Genomic DNA, 26339 nt, shown 5'->3' with positions numbered 1-26339 from the left:
TTACTCAACTAGCTCACTTCTAATATTACCACCTTTATATCTCAAAACCATCTATCAAGCATCCAACTTCTCTTAGCATTTAAAATTTATAGCCAAAGTGAATTACCATGCTGTTCTAAAGGACTCTCAAAATAATATAAGTGAAGCATGAGACATCAATTATTTATATAAAATAAAACCACCGTCATGCTCTAAAAGATATAAGCAAAGCACTAGAGCAAAAACTATATAGCTCAAAAGATATAAGTGAAGCACATAGAGTATTCTAATAAATTCCAATTCATGTGTGTCTCTCCCAAAAGGTGTGTACCGCAAGGATGATTGTGGTAAACTAAAAATCAAAGACTCAAATCATACAAGACGCTCCAAGAAAAACACATATCATGTGGCGAATAAAAATATAGCTCCAAGTAAAGTTACCAATAGACGAAGACGAAAGAGGGGATGCCTTCTGGGGCATCCCCAAGCTTAGGCTTTTTGGTGTCCTTGTATTTTACCTTGGGGTGCCATGGGCATCCCCAAGCTTAGGCTCTTGCCACTCCTTGTTCCATAATCCATCAAATCTTTACCCAAAACATGAAAACTTCACAACACAAAACTTAAAAGAAAATCTTCGTGAGCTCCGTTAGTAAAAAAAAACAAACCACCACTTCAAGGTACTGTAATTAACTCATTATTGATTTATATTGGTGTTAAACCTACTTTATTCCAACTTCTCTATGGTTTATAAATTCTTTTACTAGCCATAGATTCATCAAAATAAGCAAACAACACAAGAAAAACAGAATCTGTCAAAAACAGAACAGTCTCTAGTAATCTGTAGGTTTCGACCACTTCTGGAACCCCAAAAATTCTAAAGTAAATTTCTGGACGTGAGAAATTTATCTGTTAATCATCTGCAAAAAGAATTAACTAAATATCACTCTCCAATAAAAGATGGCAGCAATTCTCATGAGCGCTAAAGTTTATGTTTTTTACAGCAAGATCAAAAAGACTTTCCCCAAGTCTTCCCAACGGTTCTACTTGGCACAAACACTAATTAAACACAAAAAACACAACCAAAAAAGAGGCTAGTTAAATTATTTATTACTAAACAGGAGCAAAAATCAAGGAATAAAAATAAAATTGGGTTGCCTCCTGATACGTCTCCAACGTATCTATAATTTTTTATTGTTCCATGCTATATTATATCCTGTTTTGGACATTATTGGGCTTTATTATACAATTCTATATTATTTTTGGGACTAACCTATTAACCGGAGGCCCAGCCCAGAATTGCTGTTTTTTTGCCTATTTTAGGGTTTGGCGGAAAAAGAATATCAAACAGAATCCAAACGGAATGAAACCTTAGGGAATGTGATTTTTGGAACGAACATGATCCAGAGGACTTGGACCCTACGTCAAGCAACCAACGAGGAAGGCACGAGGTAGGGGGCGCGCCTATCCCCCCCAGGCGCGCCCTCCACGCTCATGGGGCCCACATTGCTCCACCGACGTACTCCTTCCTCCTATATATACCTACGTACCCCCAAACTACCAGATACGGAGCCAAAACCCCAATTACACCGCCGTAACTTTCTGTATCCACGAGATCCCATCTTGGGCCTTTTCAGGAGCTCCGCCGGAGGGGGTATCGATCACGGAGGGCTTGTACATCAACACCATAGCCTCTCCGATGAAGTGTGAGTAGTTTACTTCAGACCTTCGGGTCCATAGTTATTAGCTAGATGGCTTCTTCTCTCTTTTTGGATCTCAATACAAAGTTCTCCCCCTCTCTTGTGGAGATCTATTCGACGTAATCTTCTTTTGCAGTGTGTTTGTTGAGATCGATGAATTGTGGGTTTATGATCAATTTTATCTATGAACAATATTTGAATCTTCTCTGAATTCTTTTATGTATGATTGGTTATCTTTGCAAGTCTCTTCGAATTATCAGTCTGGTTTGGCCTACTAGATTGATCTTTCTTGCAATGGGAGAAGTGCTTAGCTTTGGGTTCAATCTTGTGGTGTCCTTTCCCAGTGACAATAGGGGCAGCAAGGCACGTATTTTATTGTTGCCATAGAGGATAACAAGATGGGGTTTATATCATATTGCATGAGTTTATCCCTCTACATCATGTCATCTTGCGTAAAGCGTTACTCTGTTCTCTTGAACTTAATACTCTAGATGCATGCTGGATAGCGGTCGATGTGTGGAGTAATAGTAGTAGATGCAGGCAGGAGTCGGTCTACTTGTCTTGGACGTGATGCCTATATACATGATCATACCTAGATATTCTCATAACTATGCTCAATTCTGTCAATTGCTCAACAGTAATTTGTTCACCCACCATAATACTTATGCTCTCGAGAGAAGCCTCTAGTGAAACCTATGGCCCCCGGGTCTATTTTCCATCATATTAATCTTCCAATACTTAGTTATTTCCTTTGCTATTTATTTTACTTGCATCTTTATTTCTCTTTATCATAAAAATACCAAAAATATTATCTTATCATATCTATCAGATCTCACTCTCGTAGGTCACCGTGAAGGGATTGACAACCCCTTTATCGCGTTGATTGCGAGGAGTTTATTTGTTTGTGTAGGTGCGAGGGACTCGTGTGTGGCCTCCTACTGGATTGATACCTTGGTTCTCAAAAACTGAGGGAAATACTTACGCTGCTCTACTGCATCACCCTTTCCTCTTCAAGGGAAAACCAACGCAGTGCTCAAGAGGTAGCAAGAAGGATGTCTGGCGCCGTTGCCGGGGAGTCTACGCAAAAGTCAACATACCAAGTACCCATCACAAACCCTTATCTCCTGCATTACATTATTTGCCATTTGCCTCTCGTTTTCCTCTCCCCCACTTCACCCTTGCCGTTTTATTCTCCCTCTCTCTCTCCATCCTCCCTCTCTTTCTCTATTCGCCTCTTTTTGCTCGTTTCTTGTTTGCTTGTGTGTCGGATTGCTTTCTTGTCATGATGGCTCTATCTAGATTTGGTGATCTTCACCTTAAAAGGTTAGAAGATATCAAAAGCAACGTCAGGAGTTTTATGGTCTTACAATGTGAGCATAATAATTTCTTTAGAAATGAGCTTAAAGAACAAAAAAGCTTTATGGGTTATATGAATAAAGAGCTCGATGATATGTCTAAAGAATTTGATGGTTTGAAATCTCAGATTGCTCATCTTGAGAAGTTAATAGCTGAAGTTTTGGATAAGCAAGCCACCTTAGTTAATAAGATGGCCGCTAAACCGGAAAAAAAATTGGAAGATAAAGATGAAGATCTAAAAGTTATTGATGTGTCCCCTATTAAATCTTTGTTTTGTAATATGAATCTTGATAATGATGGGACTGAATATGATCCACCTTTACCTAGAAGGCGTTCCAAAAATTTGGAGTCTTTAGATCTTGATGCTAAAATTGTTAAAGGTGGGATTGAAGTAGTCAAAAATTTAAATACTAATGAACCAACTATTTTGGATTTCAAGGAATTTAATTATGATAATTGCTCTTTGATAGATTGTATTTCCTTGTTGCAATCTGTGCTAAATTCTCCTCATGCTTATAGTCAAAATAAAGCCTTTACCAAATATATCGTTGATGCTTTGATGCAATCTTATGAAGAAAAACTTGAGTTGGAAGTTTCTATCCCTAGAAAACTTTATGATGAGTGGGAACCCACTATTAAAATTAAGATTAAAGATCATGAATGATATGCTTTGTGTGATTTGGGTGCTAGTGTTTCCACGATTCCAAAAACTTTGTGTGATTTGCTAGGTTTCCGTGATTTTGATGGTTGCTCTTTAAACTTGCACCTTGCGGATTCCAATATTAAGAAACCTATGGGAAGAATTAATGATGTTCTTATTGTTGCAAATAGGAATTATGTGCCCGTGGATTTTATTGTTCTTGACATAGATTGCAATCCTTCATGTCCTATTATTCTTGTTAGACCTTTCCTTAGGACGATTGGTGCAATTATTGATATGAAGGAAGGGAATATTAGATTCCAATTTCCGTTAAGTAAAGGCATGGAACACTTCCCTAGAAAGAAAATTAAATTACCTTATGAATCTATTATGAGAGCCACTTATGGATTGCCTTCCAAAGATGGCAATACCTAGATCTATCCTCGCTTTTATGCCTAGCTAGGGGCATTAAACGATAGCGCTTGTTGGGAGGCAACCCAATTTTATTTTTATTCCTTGCTTTTTGCTCCTGTTTAGTAATAAATAATTTATCTAGACTCTATTTTGATTGTGTTTTTTGTGTTTGATTAGTGTCTGTGCCAAGTAGAACCATTGGGAAGACTTGGGGAAAGTCTTTTTAATCTTGCTGTAAAAAACAGAAACTTTAGCGCTCACGAGAACGGCTGCCATTTTTATTTGGAAAGTTATATTTAGTTAATTAATTTTGAAGATGATTAATAGATAAATTCCTCACGTCCAGACATTTATTTTAGAATTTTTGGGGTTCCAGATCTTTCTTTAGCTACAGATTACTACAAACTGCTCTGTTTTTGACAGATTCTATTTTCCGTGTGTAATTTGCTTTAATTATGTTAGGCATTCAAGATTAATAATAAAATTTTCTTATGAGTGTGTTGAATACTATGAGAAGTTTGAAATTTGATAATTGTTTTGAGATATGGAGATGGTGATATTAGAGTCGTGCTAGTTGAGTAGTTGTGAATTTGAGAAATGCTTGTGTTGAAGTTTGTGATTCCCGTAGCATGCACGTATGGTGAACTGTTATGTGATGAAGTCGGAGCATGATTTATTTATTGATTGTCTTCCTTATGAGTGGCGGTCGGGGATGAGCAATGGTCTTTTCATACCAATCTATCCCCCTAGGAGCATGCGCGTAATACTTTGCTTTGATAACTTGTAGATTTTTGCAATAAGTATATGAGTTCTTTATGACTAATGTTGAGTCCATGGATCATACGCACTCTCACCCTTCCACCATTGCTAGCCGCTCTAATACCGCGCACCTTTCGCCGGTATCATACACCCACCATATACCTTCCTCAAAACAGCCATCATACCTACCTATCATGGAATTTCCATAGCCATTCCGAGATATATTGCCCTGCAACTTACCACCGTTCCGTTTATTATGACACGCTCCATCATTGTCATATTGCTTCGCATGATCATGTAGTTGACATTGTATTTGTGGCAAAGCCCCCGTTCATAATTCTTTCATACATGTCACTCTTGATTCATTGCATATCCCGGTACACCGCCGGAGGCATTCACATAGAGTCATATTTTTTCTAAGTAATTGAGTTCTAATTATTGAGTTGTAAGTAAATAAAAAAGTGTGATGATCATCATTTTTAGAGCATTGTCCCAAGTGAGGAGAGGATGATGGAGACTATGATTCCCCCACAAGTCAGGATGAGACTCCAGACTAAAAAAAGAAGCCATAAAAAAGAGAAAAGGCCCAAATAAAAAAATGAGAGAAAAAGAGAGAAGGGACAATGCTACTATCCTTTTACCACACTTGTGCTTCAAAGTAGCACCATGATATGTTATCACTTTCATATACTAGTGGGAATTTTTCATTATAGAACTTGGCTTGTATATTCCAATGATGGGCTTCCTCAAAATGCCCTAGGTCTTCGTGAGCAAGCAAGTTGGATGCACACCCACTTAGTTTCTTTTTGTTGAGCTTTCATATACTTATAGCTCTAGTGCATCTGTTGCATGGCAATCCCTACTCACTCACATTGATATCTATTAATGGGCATATCCATAGCCCGTTGATACACCTAGTTGATGTGAGACTATCTTCTCCTTTTTTTGATATGAATAATAATGATCTAATTTAGTTTTTGTAGTACATATATTTAATTGTACAAGTTTAACCTTTGAATATATGAACGTAGGAAATGTCGTCATCAGACGACAAAAGTCTCCCGGGGTAGTGCAGATGGTGCCATGACGATCGAGGTCTGTGCGACATGCCTCACCTAGACGATGATCGGCGCTTCAGCATTAAGCTCGAGGAGACCTTCAATGTTGAAACGGTACGCAACGACGACAAGTGTTTTTTCGTAATTAAGCATGACTACCAACTATTTCAACGTGTAATTCTCATATTTTACAATTCGAGTAACTTATCTCATGCCATGCAAGGCGCTATGTCTTGGAGAGAATGGGTTTTGAAGACCATGAAAGTTTTGAAACAAAGAAAATTCACCTAAGGACTCATCATGATGTGGATTTTGAAGTAAAGTTGTACAATTCTGAGAGCGTAACCTATTTTGGTTGCAAAAAATGGGAAGCACTTTGCAAGATGTATGGTTTTGATGAGGGTATGCTTGTCACCATGGATCTTGGTGATCCTGAAATCGAGCAAGACAATATGGACATTTGGGTCCTTGTTGATACGCCTCCAATTCTACCGCTATGTTAGTTTAGTTTCTCAAACATAGTTATTAGCTACTTTATATTGTTTATTTCAAAATAGTTGACAGCTTATTTCCATTGACATCTTATTTTCATTCTTCAAAGAATGTGTGGGAGATGGTAGACAAAACCCACTACACCGATGGCTCCGAATTAACTTACAAGGAGAAAAATCATCTGGTCGGAATTTGTATTGACATTGAGAATTACAATATCTACAATCAAACTCCTCAACATTATGGTCAATACGTGCCACTAGTGCATGTGTTCAACTACGCTAACTACCATGGAGATACCCTGGTAAGATTTTTTTACTATTATGACATCCGTGCATCTTTTGCATACTTCTAAAACTAGTACATCATTGCTAACTATGAAGTTATTACAATGTTTTTCAACAGATAATCCCAGAGAATTGTGTGCCTCATTTGATGTATCAGAAAGGTAGCCTTAATGTTTTGAACATACAACCAGGTCATCCTACGAATCTCAATTGTCCATACCAGATTTCGAAAAGGAATGGAGACATGCAAATCGATGGATGGAAAAAATGTATGGACAGTCGTAAGGAGGTTCTTGGAAGCAAAAGGAAGCGAAGCGCAAGAATTGGAGACAAGATGATCTCCATTCTCCATAATGGAGAGTCAGGGTCTATATTGTTTTATGCTATTTTACCTTAAAGAGGGTATTTAGGTCCTACCTAATACTGATGATCATGTGCTAAGAACGATTAAGTAGGGTTGGTTCGATGACTATGAGGATGATGATCATATGACTTGTTATTAATAACGAGTAGAAGTTGTATGATGATGATTAGTAGACTTGTTGTTATATATGATGATGCATGATGCGAGCATGAAGAGTTATTATATATCAGCGGGTGAAATGAACATGGACTGGATTGAAGTGAAGGCAACATGCATGTGGTGCATGTCGAAAGTAGTACAATCCGAACTTGATCAAGTTAGGATTAGTATTACTTTCGACATGCACCACATGTTGCCTCACTTCAATCTAAGTCGTGTTTAGGCATAGCAGTAGGAGTAGCACGAAGATAAGAGAGGACACATCCTATTAGCTGCCTATACTAACCTAAATTAACTCCCAAAACCCCTAAACAACCTCCTTTCAAAAAAACTAACCCCTGAAATGCTGACGCGTGGAAGCTTATTGGTCCCGGTTGGTGCTACCAACCGGGACCAAAGGCCCTCGTGCCTGGGCTCACCGGAGCGGCCACGTGGAGGCCCATCTATCCCGGTTGGTATATGAACCGGGACTAAAGGCCTAGGGCATTAGTAACGACCCTCTAGTCCCGGTTCCCCAACCGGGACAGATGGGCCTTATGAACCGGGACAAATGGCCATTTTTCTACTAGTGAGGTGATAACCCACAAGCATAGGGGATCAATTATAAATTTTTTGATAAATAAGAGTGTCGAAACCAACGAAGAGCTAAAGGTAGGATTTATATTCCCTTTAAATTCTATCGAGCACCGATACAACTCTACGCACACTTAACGTACGTTTTACCTAGAACAAGTATGAAACTATTTTGTAGGTGATAGGGATAGGCTTGCAAGAATAAAACTAGAAGTACTTAGCAGAAATAAAACTAGGAGTAATTTGCAAAATAATAAAGATAATTGTTTAGTAGAAAGCTTTTTGTAATACAAGAGAAGGATTTTGTCCCTAGACAATCGATAACTAGACTGGTAATCATTATTGCAATTTTATATAAGGGAGAGGCATGAGCTAACATACTTTTCGTACTTGGATCATATGCATTTATGACTGGAACTCTAGCAAGCATCTGGAACTACTAAAGATCATTATGGCAAAACCCAACCATAGCATTAAGTAACGAGTCCTCTTTACTCCCATACGCAACAACCCCCTTACCCGGATGTAAACTTACGTCACTCTAGCCACCCACTATAAACGAATTATAAACGTATTGCAACACCCTACAGCAGGGATCCCTCATGCTTGCGCGACACGAAGGGCACCGTAGGACAGCTCCAAAATAAAACATACAACTCAAACCAATCGCGATCATCAATCAGCACACAGGACAACACGAATCAACTCAAACATTGTAGGATGGCAACACATCATTGGATAATAATATGAAGTATTAAGCACCATGTTTAAGTAGAGAATTACAATGGGAATAGAGAGGTTACACCGCTGCATAGAGGGGGGAGTTGGTGATGACGGCGACAAAGTTGTTGGTGTAGATCGCTGTCACGATGGTTGCCCCAGCAGCGTTCCGGCGCCACCGGAAGAGAGGGGGAGATCCCCCCTCCTTCTTCCCCTTGCTTGGCCTCCCCCTTAGATGGGAGGACGGTTTCACCCCTGGTCCATGGCCTCCATGGATCCTAGAGGGCAGGAGCCCTCCCAGATTGGATCTCTCTATCTCTGTTTCTCTTCTGTTACGCGCTTCTATTTTCTGGCTGAAAATCATTCCTTACATTTCTGGAGATCCGTAACTCCGATTGAGCTAAAATTTTAACACGATTTTTTCGTGATATTATATTTATTGTGGCGAAAGAAGGGGGTCGACCGACTTACGAGGGGCTCATGAGGCACCACGGCGCGCCCTGGTGCCTTGTGGGCCCCACGAGCACAGTCTTGCGTTGATTCTTCTTCACAAAAATCATATATATATTCAAAAATAAATCTCCGAAAAAATTATCATGTTTGGACTTCATTTGATATGGATATTCTGTGAAAAAAAATGTGACAAACAGGAACTAACGCTAGGCACTGGATCAATATGTTAGTCCCACAAATAATATAAAATATTGCGAAGATTATATGGAAGTTGTAAAATATTGGTGTGAAACAATCAAAAATATAGATATGACGGAGATGTATCAGCATCCCCAAGCTTAATTCCTACTCGTCCTCGAGTAGGCTAATGATAAAAAAAATATAATTTTTGGTGCGGAATGCTACCTAGCATAATCTTGATCATATAATCTAATCATGGCATGAATATTAAGACACGAGCGATTCAAAACAATAGTCTATAATTTGGTATAAAGACATCAATACTCGGGCATACCAACAAACAATCATGCATTTCAGAATAAAAATGTTAAAGAGCACTATCCCTACAAAATCATATAGCCTTGTCATGCTCTATCTTCTTAACACAAAGTATAGATCATGCACTACCTCGGTGTCAGCCAAGCAATTGGTTCATACTTTTTAACACGGTTCAGCTTTTTCAACCCCCACGCAATACATGAACACTATGGGTGGAATAGAATGCGGTGGTAGGGATTAATAAGGAGAGGGCAAAAAGGAAGATAGTCTCACATCGATGCGGCTAATCAACCGGCTATTAAGATGCATATCAATTGATGTCAATGTGAGGAGTAGGGATTGCCATGCAACAGATGCACTAAGAGTTATAAGTGTATGAAAGCTCAAATTGAAAATTAAGTGGGTGTCCATCCAACTTGCTGGATCATGAAGACCTCGGGCATTTGAGGAAGCCCATCATCAAAATATACAAGCGAAGTTCTATAATGAAAAATTCCCACTAGTATATGAAAGTGACAACATAGGAGACTCTGTGTATGAAAAACATGGTGCTACTCTGAAGCACAAGTATGGTAAGGAATAGTAAGAGCATCTCCAGCCGCGCCCCCAGGAAGGCCTCCCCAGGCGATTTTTTCGCGCCGGCGTCGAAAAAACGGCCCAGTCGCGCCCCCAGGAGCTCGATTTTCGCCGGCCTGTGCCGAAAACAGCACCGGCGGACCCAGGCCTAACCCGGCACGCTGTGGGGCGCCCGGGGGCGCCAGGGCGAGCTGTTTTGGCGTGAAAAAGCCGCGGGCCAGCCGCGTCAGCGACACGACGCCTCGTCTTCCCCCAACGGCCTCGTTTCCCGCGGGAAATCAATGACAAGGCTGCCACCGGTCAGCCTTGCCATTGATTCCTCACGGGCGGCGTGTCACGGGACGGTGCTCCGACGCCTCCCCCCTCCCTCGCACGCGTACACACGGGCGCGGCGCGGCTATATAGCCGGTGGCCTCACTCGCCTGTGCCCACACCAGCCCCGCCCCTCGCCGCCGCCTAGCCCCTCCCTCTACCTCTCCCGAGCGTCACCGCCCAGCCCCTCCCTCTCCCTCTCTACCTCTCCCGAGCCCGTCGCCATGGCAGAGTGTTTCCCCGAAGACGAGGCGGCGGCCAACGGCTTCGGCCGCCGTTCGCTCCGTGAACAGGAGTCCTGGCTCCTGTTCCAGGTGACCATCCCGGCGCCGCCGGACATGCGCGCTGGGCCGACGGGGTGGAGACTCAGCGACGGGGGAGTGCCCATTCCCCCGTTGCCCGACGCCGTGGCGAAGCCCAAATACTTCGCCGAGGAGGTCGAGGTCGTGCGCGCCTCCCTCACTGACGCTTAGCTCTCCCTCCCCCAGTACGCCGCTGACAACCACGCGGGCAGCGTACTTTGAGAGCCGCCAGCAGCAGCGCTTGGCGTCCACCAACGGCGCGCCAGTGGTCGGCGGCCTGAAGAACAGCGAGGGGCACCCTGTGGTGGGGCGTCCCCGGCCGCACACTCGAGGGCGTGCTGACGTACCTCGAGGGTGGCAACGACCCGCCGTTGGCGTACCCGGCGAGGGTGGCCGCCCCGGCGCAGCACCGACGCGTCGAGCCATGGGCGCCAAGGAGGTTCGGGTCCTCCTCCTCTTCTTCCTCCTCGTGATCTTCATCGCACTCCTCCGGTACTCCGGCCCTGCTCGGCGTCAAGGCCGAGCCCGCGGCGGAGACGCCACTCGGCCGGCGCACTCGCAGCGCCGACATCGTCATCAACGAGGGCGGCCGGCGCGCCTCCTCGTCGGCTCCTCCTGCGCGCTTCGTCAAGCCAAAGACGAAGCCGGGGCTCGCGCTGGTGAAGACGGAGCCGGGGCTCGCGCCGGTGAAGAAGGTGCCGGCCACGCCGGTGAAGACGATGGCACTCGACAACGACGACGTGGCCCTGGAATGGGCGCGCAGGGACTCCATAGCGATGGAGAAGGAGCGCCTGGAGAAGGCGAAGGAGCGCCAGTGTGCCGCCCTGCGCCACTTCGCGGAGCGCCGACGCGGCCGCGACGAAGGCGGAGTCGTCGTCATCTACGACAGCGACGACGACGACACGCCGCCACCAGTCCGCCAAGGCGACACCGGGGAGGGGTCCAGCAGGGGCGCCTGCGTCAAGGAGAAGGCCGACGACGACGGTAGCGGCGACGGCGGTGACTTCAGCCAGTTTTTTTTAGATTAGTTTATATATGTGCTATGTAATGAAAATCCGCGAACTTCGCCGAACTGTGCCGAAATTTATCATGTTCGGCCGAAATTTATCGTGTTTATAGCCGAACTTCGCCGAACTGTTCTATACTTCTTTTATTTTAAAACGCGTCGGGGGGTGGCCCTGGGATGGCGGCTGGGGACCAACTCGCCCCCAGGTCCAATTTTTGCGCCGGCTCACCCCCAGGCGGCGAATTTAGGCGCCCCCTGGGGGGCCAACGGCTGGAGATGCTCTAACGTTGCCCCTTTCTCTTTTTCTTTCACGCTGCAACCTTGACAAAGAATAAATAAAATAAAAAGAAGTATGTAGGCGCATATGTCCGCTTGTCGTAGTGGTTGGTGTGTTACCCTCTCAACCTGGAGATCCCGAGTTGGACGTGACTTCCTATTTGGCGTGTGCGGCGCTGGCGAACATGCCAACGCGCACCCGCCTCCTCCAGCCTGCCTCCATAGGGCCAGCCCATGAGCTCGGCTGGACGCCCCAATTTTTATTTTGTTTTTAGCCTTTTGCTTTATTTTTCTGTTTTTAATCTTTTTCTACTTTAAAACAATTGCGAATTTAAAAAATCAATTTTAAAATAAAGAATTTGTGAAAATGTTCTAGAAATGATAAGATGTTCGTGGTTTAAGAAATGTTCATGATTTTAGAAAAACAATGCTCGCATATTGAAAAGATTTTGGCGAATTAAAAAAATATTCATGAATTTTACAAAAGCATTCATTTATTCAAGAAATGTTCGCCGAATGAAAAAATGTTGATGATTTCAAAAACCTGTGCGTTAATGAAAAAATACAAAGAATGTTTTTTTAACTTTATGAACAAATTTTGAAGTCAAGAACAGTTTTCAAATTTGTTGATTTTTCTTGAATATGATGAACATTCTTCTAAAATTCAAGGTGATTTTTGGATATAATGAACATTTCTTGAGTTTGATGAAAAAAAGTCAATTTCATGAATGTACTTGAATTTAATAACTTTTTCGAATTTGATGAACAATTTTTAATATGTTAACATATTTTAAAAGTTTCATGAACATTTTTTATAAAATATGAATAACTATTTAATTCATTGCACAAAAATTGAGATTTACAAAATGTTTACCGATTTGAAAAAAAATGTTCCCAGATTTCAGGATTATGCTCACGAATTTTCATAAACCAAAAAGAAAAAAAGAAAGACAAAGAAAACAAAAAAATATAAAAAGGAAAATTAAAATGAATAACTAAAAATAGAAGTGAACGGAAAAAAATAAAAAATATGAAAAATAAAATAAAAAGGGGTTTGGGAAGGTTCTTGAACGTTCCCAAAACCGGAAAGGTGTATGGGCCGACCCTCTTTGTTCACACGGGGGAGCAGGGGGTGCACGCGCTCCGGCTAGCGCACAACCTTTTTGCATCAGTTTGAACAGAAGAAAATAAAAGGGAAAACTGGCCTGCCCACCGCGGGGGGGGGGGGGGGGGGGGGGGGGGGGGGGGGGGGGGGGGGGGGGGGGGGGGGGGGGGGGGGGCGTGGCGTTGGGTGTGTGCGCCCGTTTGTGAAAAGTAAATAAACGGGCGCATAAGGCGCCGTTTAGGATTTGCCTAGGATTTCAGCCGGGGGGCGCTATTTCTCGCGTTCAGTGAGTCAATCGTTCCGACTCGCTGAAGCCAGTGAGCATATGGGCCAGCCCACGTGAGCGGGTAAGCACCTGCCCTTTCCTGTTTCGTTTTTTCACGTTAATAATTTTTTGCTTTCTTTTTACTTTTGTTTATACTTTAAAATATTATATATATATATATATACATATATAAAAAAATCTGTCAAAAACACATTTTAAAAATGTAGAATAAGTACTAAAAATGCTGAATGGGTATTTGAAAAATGTTGAACAAGTATTTGAAAAATGTTGACCAAGTATTTGAAAAATGTTGACCAAGTATTTGAAAATATGTTGAACAAAGTATTGAAAACAATGTTGATCATGTATATAAAAAAAGTTGAACAATTATTTGAAAATTTTGCAACAAGTATTTGAAAAGATGTTGAACAAATTCTTTGAAAAAAATGTTAAACATGTATTTAAAAATGTTGAACATGTATTTAAAAATGTTGAATAAGTGTTTGAAAAATGTTGAAAAGGTATTTCAAAAGTGTTGAACAAGTATTTGACAAAATGTTGATCATGTATATAAGAATATGGAATGAAAAACAAAAAGGAAACAAATAAAAAATGAAAAATGAAAATTTAAAAAGTAAAAGAAAAATGGAGATGAAAAAAAACCCGAAAAATGGAAAAAGGAGAAGAAAAAAAGAAAAGAAATAGAAGAAAACGAATAAAAACTGGAAAAACGGAAGAGAAGTAGTGGAAACCTCGACTGGACTAGACGTTAGCTACTTGGCTTTACTAAACTGTCATGAATCAAAGTCGAAGCATACTGGTTAGCTGCGCTGCCTTTAAACAGGCGATGCTTCAGCGAGGGGAACTTCTCATATCGCTTAATGCGATAAATAGATGCCGCGATTTCAGCCGGCCATTAGCAAACACACACAACTGTACGTGTTCAAATGGGCCAAGCCCAGAACATTAACCCATAGGCCACATCATCATCTATGATGACTGTTGCTGTTTGCCCTAGAACTCCATCATCCTCTTCCCTTTTATTTTGGGTCTTTTTTATGGCAACCAGGTTTGCTTCATAGTGAAGCTCGGTCGTTGTGCTAGTTTAGTTAAGTGGTTTGCTTTTGCATGCCCTATACTGTTTAGCTAGCACCTGACACATGTGTACATTATTGCATTGCATGCAGCAATGGTTATGGTCAGACTCACATGCACCCATGGATAGAGATATACAATCTCTTCCATGCACAAGCACAAGACAGATAATAGACTTTTCCAAAAGAGAAAAGGACAGGTAGTAGATGATAATCATTATACTTGTGTGCATAAGACAAACAATAGACAATATGGAAAAATAAGTAGCAGCATTAGAAGCATATAATTATTCAGAATTGCATAGCTCGGGCAGAAAACCGCGAATAAATTTTATATTTCTGTGCAGCAACACGGCGGAAGAGCGCTCCCTTACATAGGTATGCAGCAACAGATTGGAAAATCGTGACCCGCACACGCGTTATAGTAGAAAACCATGCCACTACCCTCGCAGATAGCTTTGCATCCAGCGTCAGAGATACATGCATCCAGCGTCTCACACACCACCTTTTTAGTAGATTCTGCAAAATACAACATATGCACATTTATCAAACAATATGTGCTTTATATAGGTTAATTGAGTTTTGCTTCTGTACACCACCCAAAAAAAGGTTACAAAGGTGGAGATTAAGAGTTACCCGTTCGATAAAAAAAAGTCTAGTATGGTCTTTTATATCCAAATCAATTGTTTCAATGTATGATCTGCAGGCTGGTGCGGCAATAGCCAATAGACATGGGTAGCTCGCCTACCGCCGAGGGCGGACATGTTGCGAGCCCATAGTGGCATAATGATTTCATGTACTATCGACTGCCGTTAGTGATCTGATTTAATACGAAAACTTCGATCTTTATAGTCTCCTAACTATACTAATCTGAGTTATATAAAACTCTTCTATTAAAAAATTCATGCTCAAGATCTGTTCTACCTATCGTACTAGCACTAAATAAAGTACAACACATACCATCAAACATGATCAACATTCAAGGCTATCTATAATCAAGAAGACTCAAATATTTATATGTGTAATCACCATGGGCCTGATATATGTCCTTGTGGGAAGTATTGCTAAGTCATGGAGCGGCACGTGTCATAGAGAAGGTTAGCCATCATTGGTTCTAGTTTCTTTACTGCGGAGCAGGTGCCACTGTTGGTTGTAGCCTCTTGATTGAGCCGTCGGGAAGATAGTGGTATGAATTTGTTAATCATTTAAGCATTTTTAACACCCGTGTAAACTTTTCAAAAGGGGTGTACGAAAGCATTAACAAGTTTAAGAATTTGGAAAATGCATATCAAAGTAAGGAGATGTCTTACATACCAGTGCCAGCATGGCAACATGGCAAGGTAAAGCTTATAGTAGCAAACACCACCAAAGTAGCAAACACCACCAAAGCAACAACCATCAAGCACACGATCGTCGATCGTGTTGTAGTGCTCCCGATGAGTGCCATGAAACAAAGATGTTACTTCTATTATATTCGTCCCTCCTTATGTTCGTCTGTATTTGGTGCTACCAATAAACTCCTTCGTTTGTTGCTATTTATATTAGAGAGGCCCAATAGCATCTTATGCAATGACCTCGCATCCAAGTATTTCTCCTGAATAATTATTGCCATGTCTTGCTGCTTCTACATAAATGACATATACTATTTTATATAAATGGTATGCATTTCATGTTATTTATATGTAGTACTAGTTTCTATATAGAGTCATAGTCAAATATTAGGCATTGGTCTTCCATTTATTTTTCATGCAATGGTATTAGTATTACAATATTATAGAAAATTGCATATGTCTTGTTGGGGCAAATAAATGCCGCTTATCTTAGGTAATCATCTTGCATCCATGTATTTGTCTTAAATTATCGTTGCCACATCTTGCTGGTTCTACATAAATATCTTACATTCTTTTATATAAATGTTTCGATTTCATATTTATTTAAATGTAGTGCAAATTTCATAGTCTTAATCAAATATTAGCCAATGATCCTGCATTTATTTCTCTTAGTCAATGGTATTAATATCATAGTAGTATCACAAATAGCGTATCTGTTTTTTGTCAAATAAATTTTGCACACCTACTTTTACTAGTAATTATATAGTAAATTAGGCAAGATATTAATTGTATTGCATATTACTAGGCAAGATATTATTAGGTAGGATATAATTAAACCCTCCGTTCCTAAATATAAGTCTTTTTAGATATTTTAATATAGACTACATACGGATATATATAGACGTAATTTAGAATGTAGATTCACTCATTTTACTCCACTGCGGACTACATACGGAGGTATATAGACATTTTTTAGAGTGTAAATCCACTTATTTTACTCCGTATATAGTCCGTAGTGGAATATCCAAAAATACTTATATTTAGGAACGGAGGTAGTACTTGGTTAATGTCGACATTGATATTAGGCATGATTTTGATTAGTGGAGGGTGCTAGAAATGTTTAATGCTAGACACCCGAGCGATGTAGATCGTAGTAATACTCCCTCCGTTTCTTTTTAGTCTGCATATAAGATTTGGTCAAAGTCAAACTTTATCAACTTTGACTAAGTTTATAGAAAAAAATATCAAGATTCACAATATGAAATCATCATTATTAGATGCATCATGAAATTAATTTTCATACCATATAGCTTTAGTGTTGTAGTTGTTGATATTTTTTCCAATAAAGTTGGTCAAACTTTACAAAGTTTGACTTTGACCAAATCTAATATGCAGACTAAAAGGAAACGGAGGGAGTATGTAGTTGAATTGGTGAGATTTATTGGATCTCCATAACTCGTTCTTTTTATATTGATCTCTCTCTCTCCCCCCCCCCCCCTGTGTGTCTGTTATTCTCTGTTTTTGATTATTTTATTGTTGCCACTGGTAGCATAGAAAACAAATCTGAGACATTGGTTAAATTTTGCATTTATCAAAGAGGCAAACAAATCTTAGATACTTATCATGCATCGATATCTCTTCTAAATAAATGTTGGCATGTATAACTCTTTTCTATATTTTCTTTATCTCATATTTCGGAAAGCTATACCATAGAATCTGTATCTGGAATCTTTTCCATTAGTAGGATTTTTATGGCATACCTCTCATATATTGTTGATCCTACTGGTAGTCAAAAGTAAATATCAAAATACATATTAGGCCATATAAACCTGAACAAAGGGCGTAGTATGGCATGTCGTTGTAAATATCAAGGACCACAAAGTTAAATGTGTTTATCGAACATTTATATTCTCTTACACTTTAAGATAGCATAATGATATTGTAAGATTTTAAATCTTGTTTGTTCAGATAAATAAATGTCATGTATCATATCTTATATTTAGTGATTGGAGGCATCATACAAGTCACCACATTGATGCTAGAAGTTAAGAATTATTGTACGCATGATTATATCAGTCATCGTTGGATGTTTCCTGCAGAGAACCATTGGTGTTTCCTTGATTGGTGGTGGCGACCTGCACGAGGACTAACGAGCTGACAGAAACCTCATTTTATGACAAGTGGGTTAAGGGCATTTTAGGCAAATCGTGTACTCAACGGGGTGTTGTAATGTTTCTAAGAATCTCTCCCTCTCCCTCTCCCTCTCCCTCTCTCTCTCCACAACCAAAGTAGGGTGTTACACTTCGCTGGTGGTCCGAACCTTGGTAAATTGCGTTGTTGTGGTCCTTGGAGTGACTAGAGTGTTTTAACCCCTGGCCGAACAATCTAGGAGCTCTTTTGAGTTCCGATCTCGACGATCACCCGTTGACAGCATGCTAGCATTAGCAGGATTGTGATTTTGTGTTCGAGTATACATGCAAAGCCTAGCCTGACATCATGTATAAATTAGAAGCGTCACCTGACGTCCAGTTAGATATTATCCCAGAAAAAAGTTGGACAATATCCTGACATCATGTATAAACTAGAAGCATCAATAAGACATTTGTCAGGTAAGCATATAGCATTTAAAGTAGTACTGTACGATATAAAAGCCAATGAAAAACTGATCATTGCTTAGAGTGGAAATACATGCGACTGGCATAAAATAGCTATGTGTTCAGTACAGCAAAGAATACCATCTCATCTTGAAAAGATAAGAAGAGAGATAAGAAATAACATGACTCCAAAATATTCTCAAGTTGAAGAGACTTTAAGTGGTTGTTAGATACACTGCTTCAGGTATCCTCCATTATCCCAGTGGCAGCACATTTCCTTCCAGACCTTTAGCAACATACGTGAAACTGAACATCATAAGTCCAAAATCAAAAGCAAACAATATAGACACCAAATATCAGTTTCAAAGTGGTGCTGAGATTAAATAATCCATAAGAACCCTATCGATAATGCTAAACAAGCTAAATATCCTCAAGGTCTTGCTCTGATGATGTGGGACGACCTTCATACCCCAATTTTGCTCCTAAGCTTCCCGTGATAACCCTGAATTTCAGCCTTATCTCCTTCATCATGTCTTGAAGGTGATTATTCTCTGGATCAGACAAAGGATAGTTGCTTAGAAGTGTAGCTAGTTGCTCCATGTATTTCCTGACCCGAGCTGAGAATGCATCTTGATCAAGGCGAATTATTGAGATCCACACATCCAAGCAGCCCTGATAGAATCCTAGCTCTTCACCTACTTGGAAACCCATCTTTAACCCGACCTGCCTTCCTTCTTCCTTTCCGGATACCAAGCCATCATCATAACCATCTCTATAACCGTCTTGATAATGTGTCTCGTTTAAGGCTATCATTGGTTCAAGAAAATCCATGGTAACCAAGATCTAATAACGTCCAGCAATTATTCAGTTTGCAGGAGTAAGTAATTCCAAGAAATCTGCTCCATCAACAAAATAAAGGAAGTAACTATATGATACAAATTCAATGAAAATAAAACAAGCTAATGACGGAAAGGAAAGTATAGCTCAAAGGAAACAATAAATTAAGCTTTCTCCTAAAATAATGTAAATGGTGTTGCCCATCGAATATGAAGAAAATACAAATGATTGATTAAAACTAGAATTTATATATCATTGAGAACATTACATATGAAAAGTGAAAGTGGTCCTAAATTCCACCACCATTCTTCCTTTGCCCCGGCAGGCAAAAGTAGGGATGTTATTTTTCCTCTCTTCAACCCTTTGCTAGTCAAAGGGACGTTATGAAATAGTATGACTCAACGCAAAGAGATACTATATAAAGTTTTGTTCTAATAACTACGGCTCTATATTCTGCAGGGCACATGGTAGTCTATATTCTGCCATGAATAAAAAATATGAAGCGGATGTATTCTGCAATGCTCAAGGTCCATACAATACACATAACTTGAAATAGCACACTCAAATATATGCTCATTGTCCATGCGCAACAAAAAGCATGCCCACTGTCCATTAGACAACCAAATATATGTTGTTATATGCACAACAATCAAATACATTCTCACTGTCCATGCAATGAAACCATAGAAGAACATGGCAAAAATCGGTTGCTATGCGCAGCGGGGCTATACCTCCGATTTTTGAGTGGGGAAGAGACGGCCTTGCTGCTTCTATTCGCCGGCTCCGCAGCGTTGCCCAGAGCGTTGGAAGAAGAGTGGAGGAAAGAGGGAGGGAGGAGGGGGTGCCGCCGCCTTTGTTCAACCGCTCCGATCGGGAATCGCAGACGCAGACGCCGCCGCTGCCCATTTTTCGTGCGAGAGGTAGGTTTTCTTTTCGCGTGAGGAGATAAATTTCGGTGGTGTTTGGTTGGTGGCTGTCCACACGAGGGGGCAAACCTGACCAAACGGGCCGGTTTTGTCGGGCCGGCACGATAGCCCGCGTGCGGCCCATCATGGACCGGCACGGCACGTGGCTTAGTGGGCCGTGCCTGGGCTGCCATGCCCGGCACGCGTGCTTGCCCGGCACGGCACGGCCAACCTTTTTTTAACAAAACCACGTATACGTACCAGAGACAGAGAGCCAGGGAACAGAAGACGAACCTACGTGCCGACTAGGTATTCAAGTACACTAAACATTTCGTATGAGTTTTCCTCTCGTCTTTGGTGGCTGGACCCTAGGTCATCTTCCAACGCCATCTTTCGGCGGCTCCCCACCGTCGATGACCTCGGTCGTCGATGGTGAGGGGGGTCGCCGGATCCATTCGTGTGGATTATTTTTACTCTTTTGTAGTCTAAGTTTTTAGGTTGTTCACTGTCTTTGCTCTTCGGCGGCGACGATGATGACGCTAAATAAAGATTTTTTGGATCCTTCCCTGACGAGTTCATCGGTCCTATGGTTAGAAATGGATTTAGAAACCAGTCTGTTCAAATAAGGATGGTGTGGCGGCAGTGGCATCCTTTTGGTGGACATGTGTCCTCAAACTGTTGCGACGGAGTTTGCTCCAGCGTCGGCGCGAAGTTTGGGACGTAGTCCAGGAGCGAATGCAGATTGTGGTCTGCATCGACGACATCTGGAAAACGGGACATGTGTTGGGCTCGTGGTTCGTGGCTGGCAGGTATGCTTTTCTCCTTCGGCCTCTTAGTCGTGGTGGGATGCCAGATCTACCGTTCGATGACATGTCCGGAGTGTTGCCTTGGTATGATTCACTTTTAGTGAGCCACCTTGGAGGTTCGCAAAGCTGCATATTAGCAATGGAGTCGTGTCAAGCTCGGATGAGGAGGTGATTTGTCATTCTTTTTTTCGGTGGCTGCTATGATGATTTCGGAGGACAGGTGACGTGCGTTGGTGTCAAGCTCAGAGATGTTCTATTATTTTTTCAGTTTTATCATGTCGATCTTTACGTGACTTTTACCTTGTTCTTTATGATATGAAGGAGACACGTATATCATGAAAAAAACAGAAGACGTGTGTGCCTGCGATCCCTTATCCCTGCAATCGGTGTGACTCGCACCGACGCACTGCAGCGCTGCGCATGGTCACGGGCGGTGTTCAGTGATCGATTTTTTTATTCCAGCCAACGAGGTAGCGAACCAGAGCTAGGGAACGATCGATGCCTTAATGTGCCTAGCTGTGCCGGCGTGCTAAACGGGCCGCCTAGCCATCCCGTGTAGCGAGGGGGCCGTGCCTGGGCCAGAGAGGCCAGCACATGTGAAGAACCTCGGGGCTTTTTCTCGGTCGGCTCTGCATACCGTATGTTGGTCAGGACGAAAATGAATAGGGGGAGCTGGTTGGAAGGCCGGGAGGGGTCCTCAAGCAACCAGGAGAGCAAGGAGTGGAAGTCAATTTGAAAAGTTCAAGTTCCATCTAAACTGAGGGTTTTCATGTGAAGATTGTCAAGGCACTCAATCCCATCTAGGAAAGTTCTGCACCACCGAAACATGGCCACAACTCCAGCTTGTCCCTTATGTGGGGCTCGCGATAGTTGGAGACACGCCTTGTTAAACTGTCCTGCATCCGGCAACACATGGGCTTTGAGTGCGAAAGAGATTATTATCCAGCAAAGCATACATCAGGAGGAGGATGCTAAGGAATGGATTTTCGCCATGCAAACTGTGCTCTCCATTGAAGATTTTGTCAGGTTTGTTGTTACTCTCTGGGCGATCTGGGATGCGCATTGGAAAGCCATACATGAAGGTATTGTCAGGAGCCTGCAGGTCATTCATGGCTTTATTGCTTCTTACTTGTCGGAGATACAAACACTAGTCCTGAACAGAGTGAACCATGGGAGTGCAGCGGCAAGGCCAAATGGCTGGTTGCCACCGCCTGAACATCATGTAAAAAAATGTTGATGCAGGGACGTGGTTTTTTCTAACTGTATGCGCGCACAACCTGTATCCTCGCCGCTCATCCAGCATGCAGTCCCATCAGGTTGGCCCACCAATTGTCAGGCATGCATGGTATTCCATCCTCACGTGATATTCTCGTGCCTGTATATCAGGCCGTATTCAAATAGATGCGGGACCAGCACTACAGATTCCTGACAAATGTACCATCGACTGTACTAGAACCTTATTTGGATTCAAATTCCGAATGTGGATTTATAATAATAGGCAAGTGATGAATAAAAATATAGTTTAAGAATTTATAATAATGGTATAAACAAGAACCACTGCTCCTTGGGATTCAAAAATGTCCTAATTTTCATATTAGTTTGTTTCAGGAGAAAGAAATTGTATAAACAAGAACCAAACTTTGTAACTTAGCCATGGAAACTCTACTATAGCTCAGAACTTTTGAAGAACGTTAGTAGCACTTCTTTTGAACTTTATTATCAAAAGTTGAAGAACTTATAATAAGGAAAACTTTGAACAAGTTCTTCAGGTTTTGATGATAGAGTTCAAAAAAAGTATTAATAAAGTTTATGTCCATTTTTGTTTCCAGACACCACATTAACAAAAAAAAGAACCCATGTTACATACAAAAATAAAGTTCGTTAGCAATTTATTCAGAGTGTCTACTCTGTAAAACAAAGTTCTGTTAAAACATACAAGTCCTTCGTCAAAATTCTGCAAAGTACGAGTGGGACATCCGAAAAGTTCTTGTACAATTCTGCCTACAAAATTACAATCTATGCAGGAACCAGGACAACTTGCTGGTCATGAAGACATGAACTAAAGTAAGTCAGGAGCCTGGCATGTTAACTCGTGTGGCAGACGTCGTCCAGCCTCCATTTCATCATCATCCTTGAAAGTAGGCAAGTTTAGAAAGATCAAATCAGAAGCAAGAAACAGAATAAATGGAAGAATAGTTGAATAGCACCCGCATCATACAAATTCATCACGCACTGGAGAACACAAGACCAAGAGCAAAAGTGATAGATCCATGTGCTACTAGATCCATGACGTAGCAACAATTTTGCACACCTGCAATCAAAATCCATATCAATCTGTAACACAAATCATGGGCAAGCAGGAAGAAGCGATCCCAATCCTTATTACCTAGTAATACAACTCCTAGATTTGGCAAGCGGGTAATGGGGGATTACCTGTGAGTAGTGGTCGGTGCTGATGCTGAGCTAGCCGGTGAGACGAAGTGGCGTCCGTGGTCCTCGGCAGCCGGAGGAGGCAGAACACAGCTCGTTCGTCGCGGTATCTGGTGCTAGGAGCCGTCAACGCATCGAATGCTTGGTGAGGGCGGACTACCAGATCTGCACCGCACTGGGTGACGGCGAGTGATCCGGGGACTCCTCGCCGCACGCCGTGGTGGGGAGGAGGCTGATCTGGTCGGAGACCTTCAGATTGGGACGGTGGCCGGTTGTGGAAGAGGAGATGGAAGGGGCGGCTGGATCTGAGATGACGGAGAGAAAGGAGGAGTTTGGCTGGCTATTGAGGGAACGTGTGAGCGGGGTGTCATAGGCATGGTGCAGATACGATTTGATTGTATTCCGGCCGTATGCCCCGAGGAAAATGGGAAGAGGGGTAATTGCGTGGGACCAGATGGTCCACGGTTGCTCGCATCCACATGTCCCAGCAACGGCGCCGATTCGCGTTGTGCGTGCAAACAGTTAGGATTAGCCATATTCGGTTGATGCAGCCGTGGGCAGAAGAGGTGAGTATGGTGCAGTGGGTGCTCTATGTAGAGATGGTACGGGTAAATTCCTGGGAGCTTCAGCTTTTGTTTACACCTCCATTGGTGATCCAGCAATATTGGAATCCTTAGGAATACGAGAAGGTATAGTGCTAGCCAAGGACCTGAACGAGCATCGGGTGCATATTGTTTCTGATCGTAAAGGGGTTGTCGAAGAAGTTCATAAAGGAGGCGCTGCTGCATATGGAGCAATTTTCCAAGAGATCAAACTTTATCTATCTTCCTTTGTTTCTTGTAATTTAGTTCATGAGTTTAGAAGGTCAAATTTTGAGTCTCACAATCTAGCGAAGCATGCTTTGAGTATAGGGGCGGGCTGCCATGTTTGGTTAGGCCAGCCCGACGGGATTTCCTTCGTCCCTGTAAATGTGGTGACGGTTTGAAATAAAAGCTTCGTGGGATTGTCTCAAAAAAAACTTAACGTGTCTGGATGGTTGTACCGTTCTTGGCCCGTTTAACTCAGGAGAGGGATAGCCAACTCGTGTTTTTTTTCTTTTAGTCAAAGACTAGTACATATATTCCCATGAGGCCCTGCCACCGCTTTGCCGCTGTAGGTCTGGCGTTATGCCGTTCTTGTTTGAGTTTGCACGTGGTTGATTGTGTCCTTGTTGCTTGTTTGTCTTGTTTGGGTAGATCCGGAAGGCGAGTTCGCTAACGAGGAGCCCGTTGAGTTTGCTTTCGAGGATCCAGTCAACTCTGACAACTTTGCAGGCAAGATGATCATACCCTCGAAATCACTACTATCTTTGCTTTGCTAGATGCTCGCTCTTTCGCTATGCCATGCTACGATGCCTACCACTTGCTTTCAAGCCTCCCAAATTGCCATGTCAAACCTCTAACCCTCCATGTCCTAGCAAACCGTTGATTGGCTATGTTACCGCTTTGCTCAGCCCCTCTTATAACGTTGCTAGTTGCAGGTGAAGATTGGAGACCGTTCCTTGTTGGAACATTATTTACCTGTTGGGATATCATTATATTGCCATGTTATCTTAATACATCTATATACTTGGTAAAGGGTGGAAGGCTCGGCCTCTTGCCTAGTGTTTTGTTCCACTCTTGCCGCCCTAGTTTTCATCATATCGGTGTTATGTTCCCGGATTTTGCGTTCCTTACGCGGTTGGGTTATAATGGGAACCCCTTGATAGTTCGCCTTGATTAAAGCTTTTCCAGCAATGCCCAACCTTGGTTTTACCATTTGCCACCTAGCCTCTTTTTCCTTTGGGTTTCCGGAGCCTGAGGGTCATCTTATTTAAACCCCCCCCGGGCCAGTGCTCCTCTGAGTTTTGGTCCAACCTAGAGCCCCTTGCAGCGCCACCTCGGGGAAACTCGAGGGCTGGTTTTAGTTGTACGGATTGCTTATCTGATTGTGCCCTGAGAAAGAGATATGTGCAGCTCCTATCGGGATTTGTCGGCACATTCGGGCGGTGTTGCTGGATTTGTTTTAACCTGTCGAAGTGTCTTGAAGAACCGAGGTACCGAGTTTGATCAGAACGTCTCGGGAGGAGGTCTATTCCTTCGTCTCGGGAGCAGCTCCACATATTTTTACCTTAACTACCTATTAAGCTTAAATAGTCTTGATCGCAAGGGTGCAGGATTGCTGAGTCCCTGTGGCTCACAGATTACTATTACACCAGATGCAGGGCCTGATGATTCCTCTCCAGATGGCGTGCTTGAGCTCAAGTGGGAGTTCGACGAGGACTCTCAACGATACTATGTTTCTTTTCCTGATGATCAGTAGTGGTGCCCAGTTGGGGTGATCGGGACCGTGTCGCATGTTGGGTTATCTTTTATTTTGGCGCCGTAGTCGGGCCATGAGTGTTTGAATGTTGTAATGCTATTTATGTACTTTGATTGACGTGGCGAGTGTAAGCCAACTATGTTATCTCCCCTTTTATTATCTATATATTACATGGGATGTTGTGAAGATTGCCTAACTTGGGACATTGCATTCAATGCGGTTATGCCTCTAAGTCGTGCCTCGACACGTGGGAGATATAGCCGCATCGAGGGCGTTACAAGTTGGTAATAAGAGCCTTCCCCGACCTTAGGAGCCCCATTGCTTGATCGTTTTTAGCAGCCGAGTTGTGTCTAGAAAAATGTTTTGAGTCATTTAGGAATTATATATCGGAGAGTTTAGGAATTCGTTTTACTTCCCAGTCTCCTCATCGCTCTGGTCAGGCATCCTGACGTAGAGTTTTGACTCTTCTCTTCTCAAATTTCACAAAAAAAAATTAGGATCATGCGGGTATCTTGGAATCGTTCCGATGGTTTTGTGACGTGAAATTGTCTTGGTGCCTCCTGTCAGGGGTTTTGTGGCAGTGTCCCGGGGAGTTGAGCTCCGAGGTATTGTTGTCACAATTTTATCATTGCAGTTCCGAAATACCTGAGTTTAGTACGCCGACATCAGAAATCTCTTTTATGAAGTTGGTTGGTGAGATAACCTCGACGC

General features: G+C 42.2%; 2 protein-coding genes and 1 long non-coding RNA gene across 3 annotated transcripts; all 3 read right to left on the bottom strand.

Annotated features, from left to right (window-relative positions):
- Positions 1 to 14755: 14755 nt before the first annotated feature.
- LOC125547179 lies at positions 14756 to 16331 on the bottom strand. The gene is made up of 2 exons (XM_048711164.1): positions 15700 to 16331; positions 14756 to 14904 (listed from the first exon to the last, which is right to left on the bottom strand). The coding sequence occupies exons 1-2, from the start codon at positions 15830 to 15832 to the stop codon at positions 14756 to 14758; spliced, it is 282 nt and encodes a 93-aa protein (XP_048567121.1). The 5' UTR covers positions 15833 to 16331.
- Positions 16332 to 18274: 1943 nt separating this feature from the next.
- Positions 18275 to 19273, bottom strand: LOC125549164 (protein LTO1 homolog). The gene has a single exon (XM_048712638.1). The coding sequence runs from the start codon at positions 19139 to 19141 to the stop codon at positions 18731 to 18733; it is 411 nt and encodes a 136-aa protein (XP_048568595.1). The 5' UTR covers positions 19142 to 19273; the 3' UTR covers positions 18275 to 18730.
- A 3449-nt stretch (positions 19274 to 22722) lies between these two features.
- On the bottom strand, positions 22723 to 23669 carry LOC125549163. Its single transcript, XR_007301270.1, has 3 exons — positions 23292 to 23669; positions 23077 to 23169; positions 22723 to 22989 (listed from the first exon to the last, which is right to left on the bottom strand). It is a non-coding gene; the product is annotated as an uncharacterized LOC125549163 (long non-coding RNA).
- Between the last annotated feature and the right edge of the window lie 2670 nt (positions 23670 to 26339).

Source organism: Triticum urartu, chromosome 3 (assembly GCF_003073215.2).
Source record: "Triticum urartu cultivar G1812 chromosome 3, Tu2.1, whole genome shotgun sequence".
NCBI lineage: Eukaryota > Viridiplantae > Streptophyta > Magnoliopsida > Poales > Poaceae > Triticum > Triticum urartu.
This window is presented reverse-complemented; position numbering and strand designations above follow the sequence as displayed.

Bases quoted from the DNA above. Each gene is read 5' to 3' on its own strand.
- LOC125547179 (XM_048711164.1), bottom strand. From the start codon at position 15,832: ATGGCACTCATCGGGAGCACTACAACACGATCGACGATCGTGTGCTTG. The intron at 14,905-15,699 runs GTATGTAAGACA...TGTATTTTGCAG, and splicing joins ATGTTGCCATGCTGGCACTG to AATCTACTAAAAAGGTGGTG.
- LOC125549164 (XM_048712638.1), bottom strand. From the start codon at position 19,141: ATGGATTTTCTTGAACCAATGATAGCCTTAAACGAGACACATTATCAA.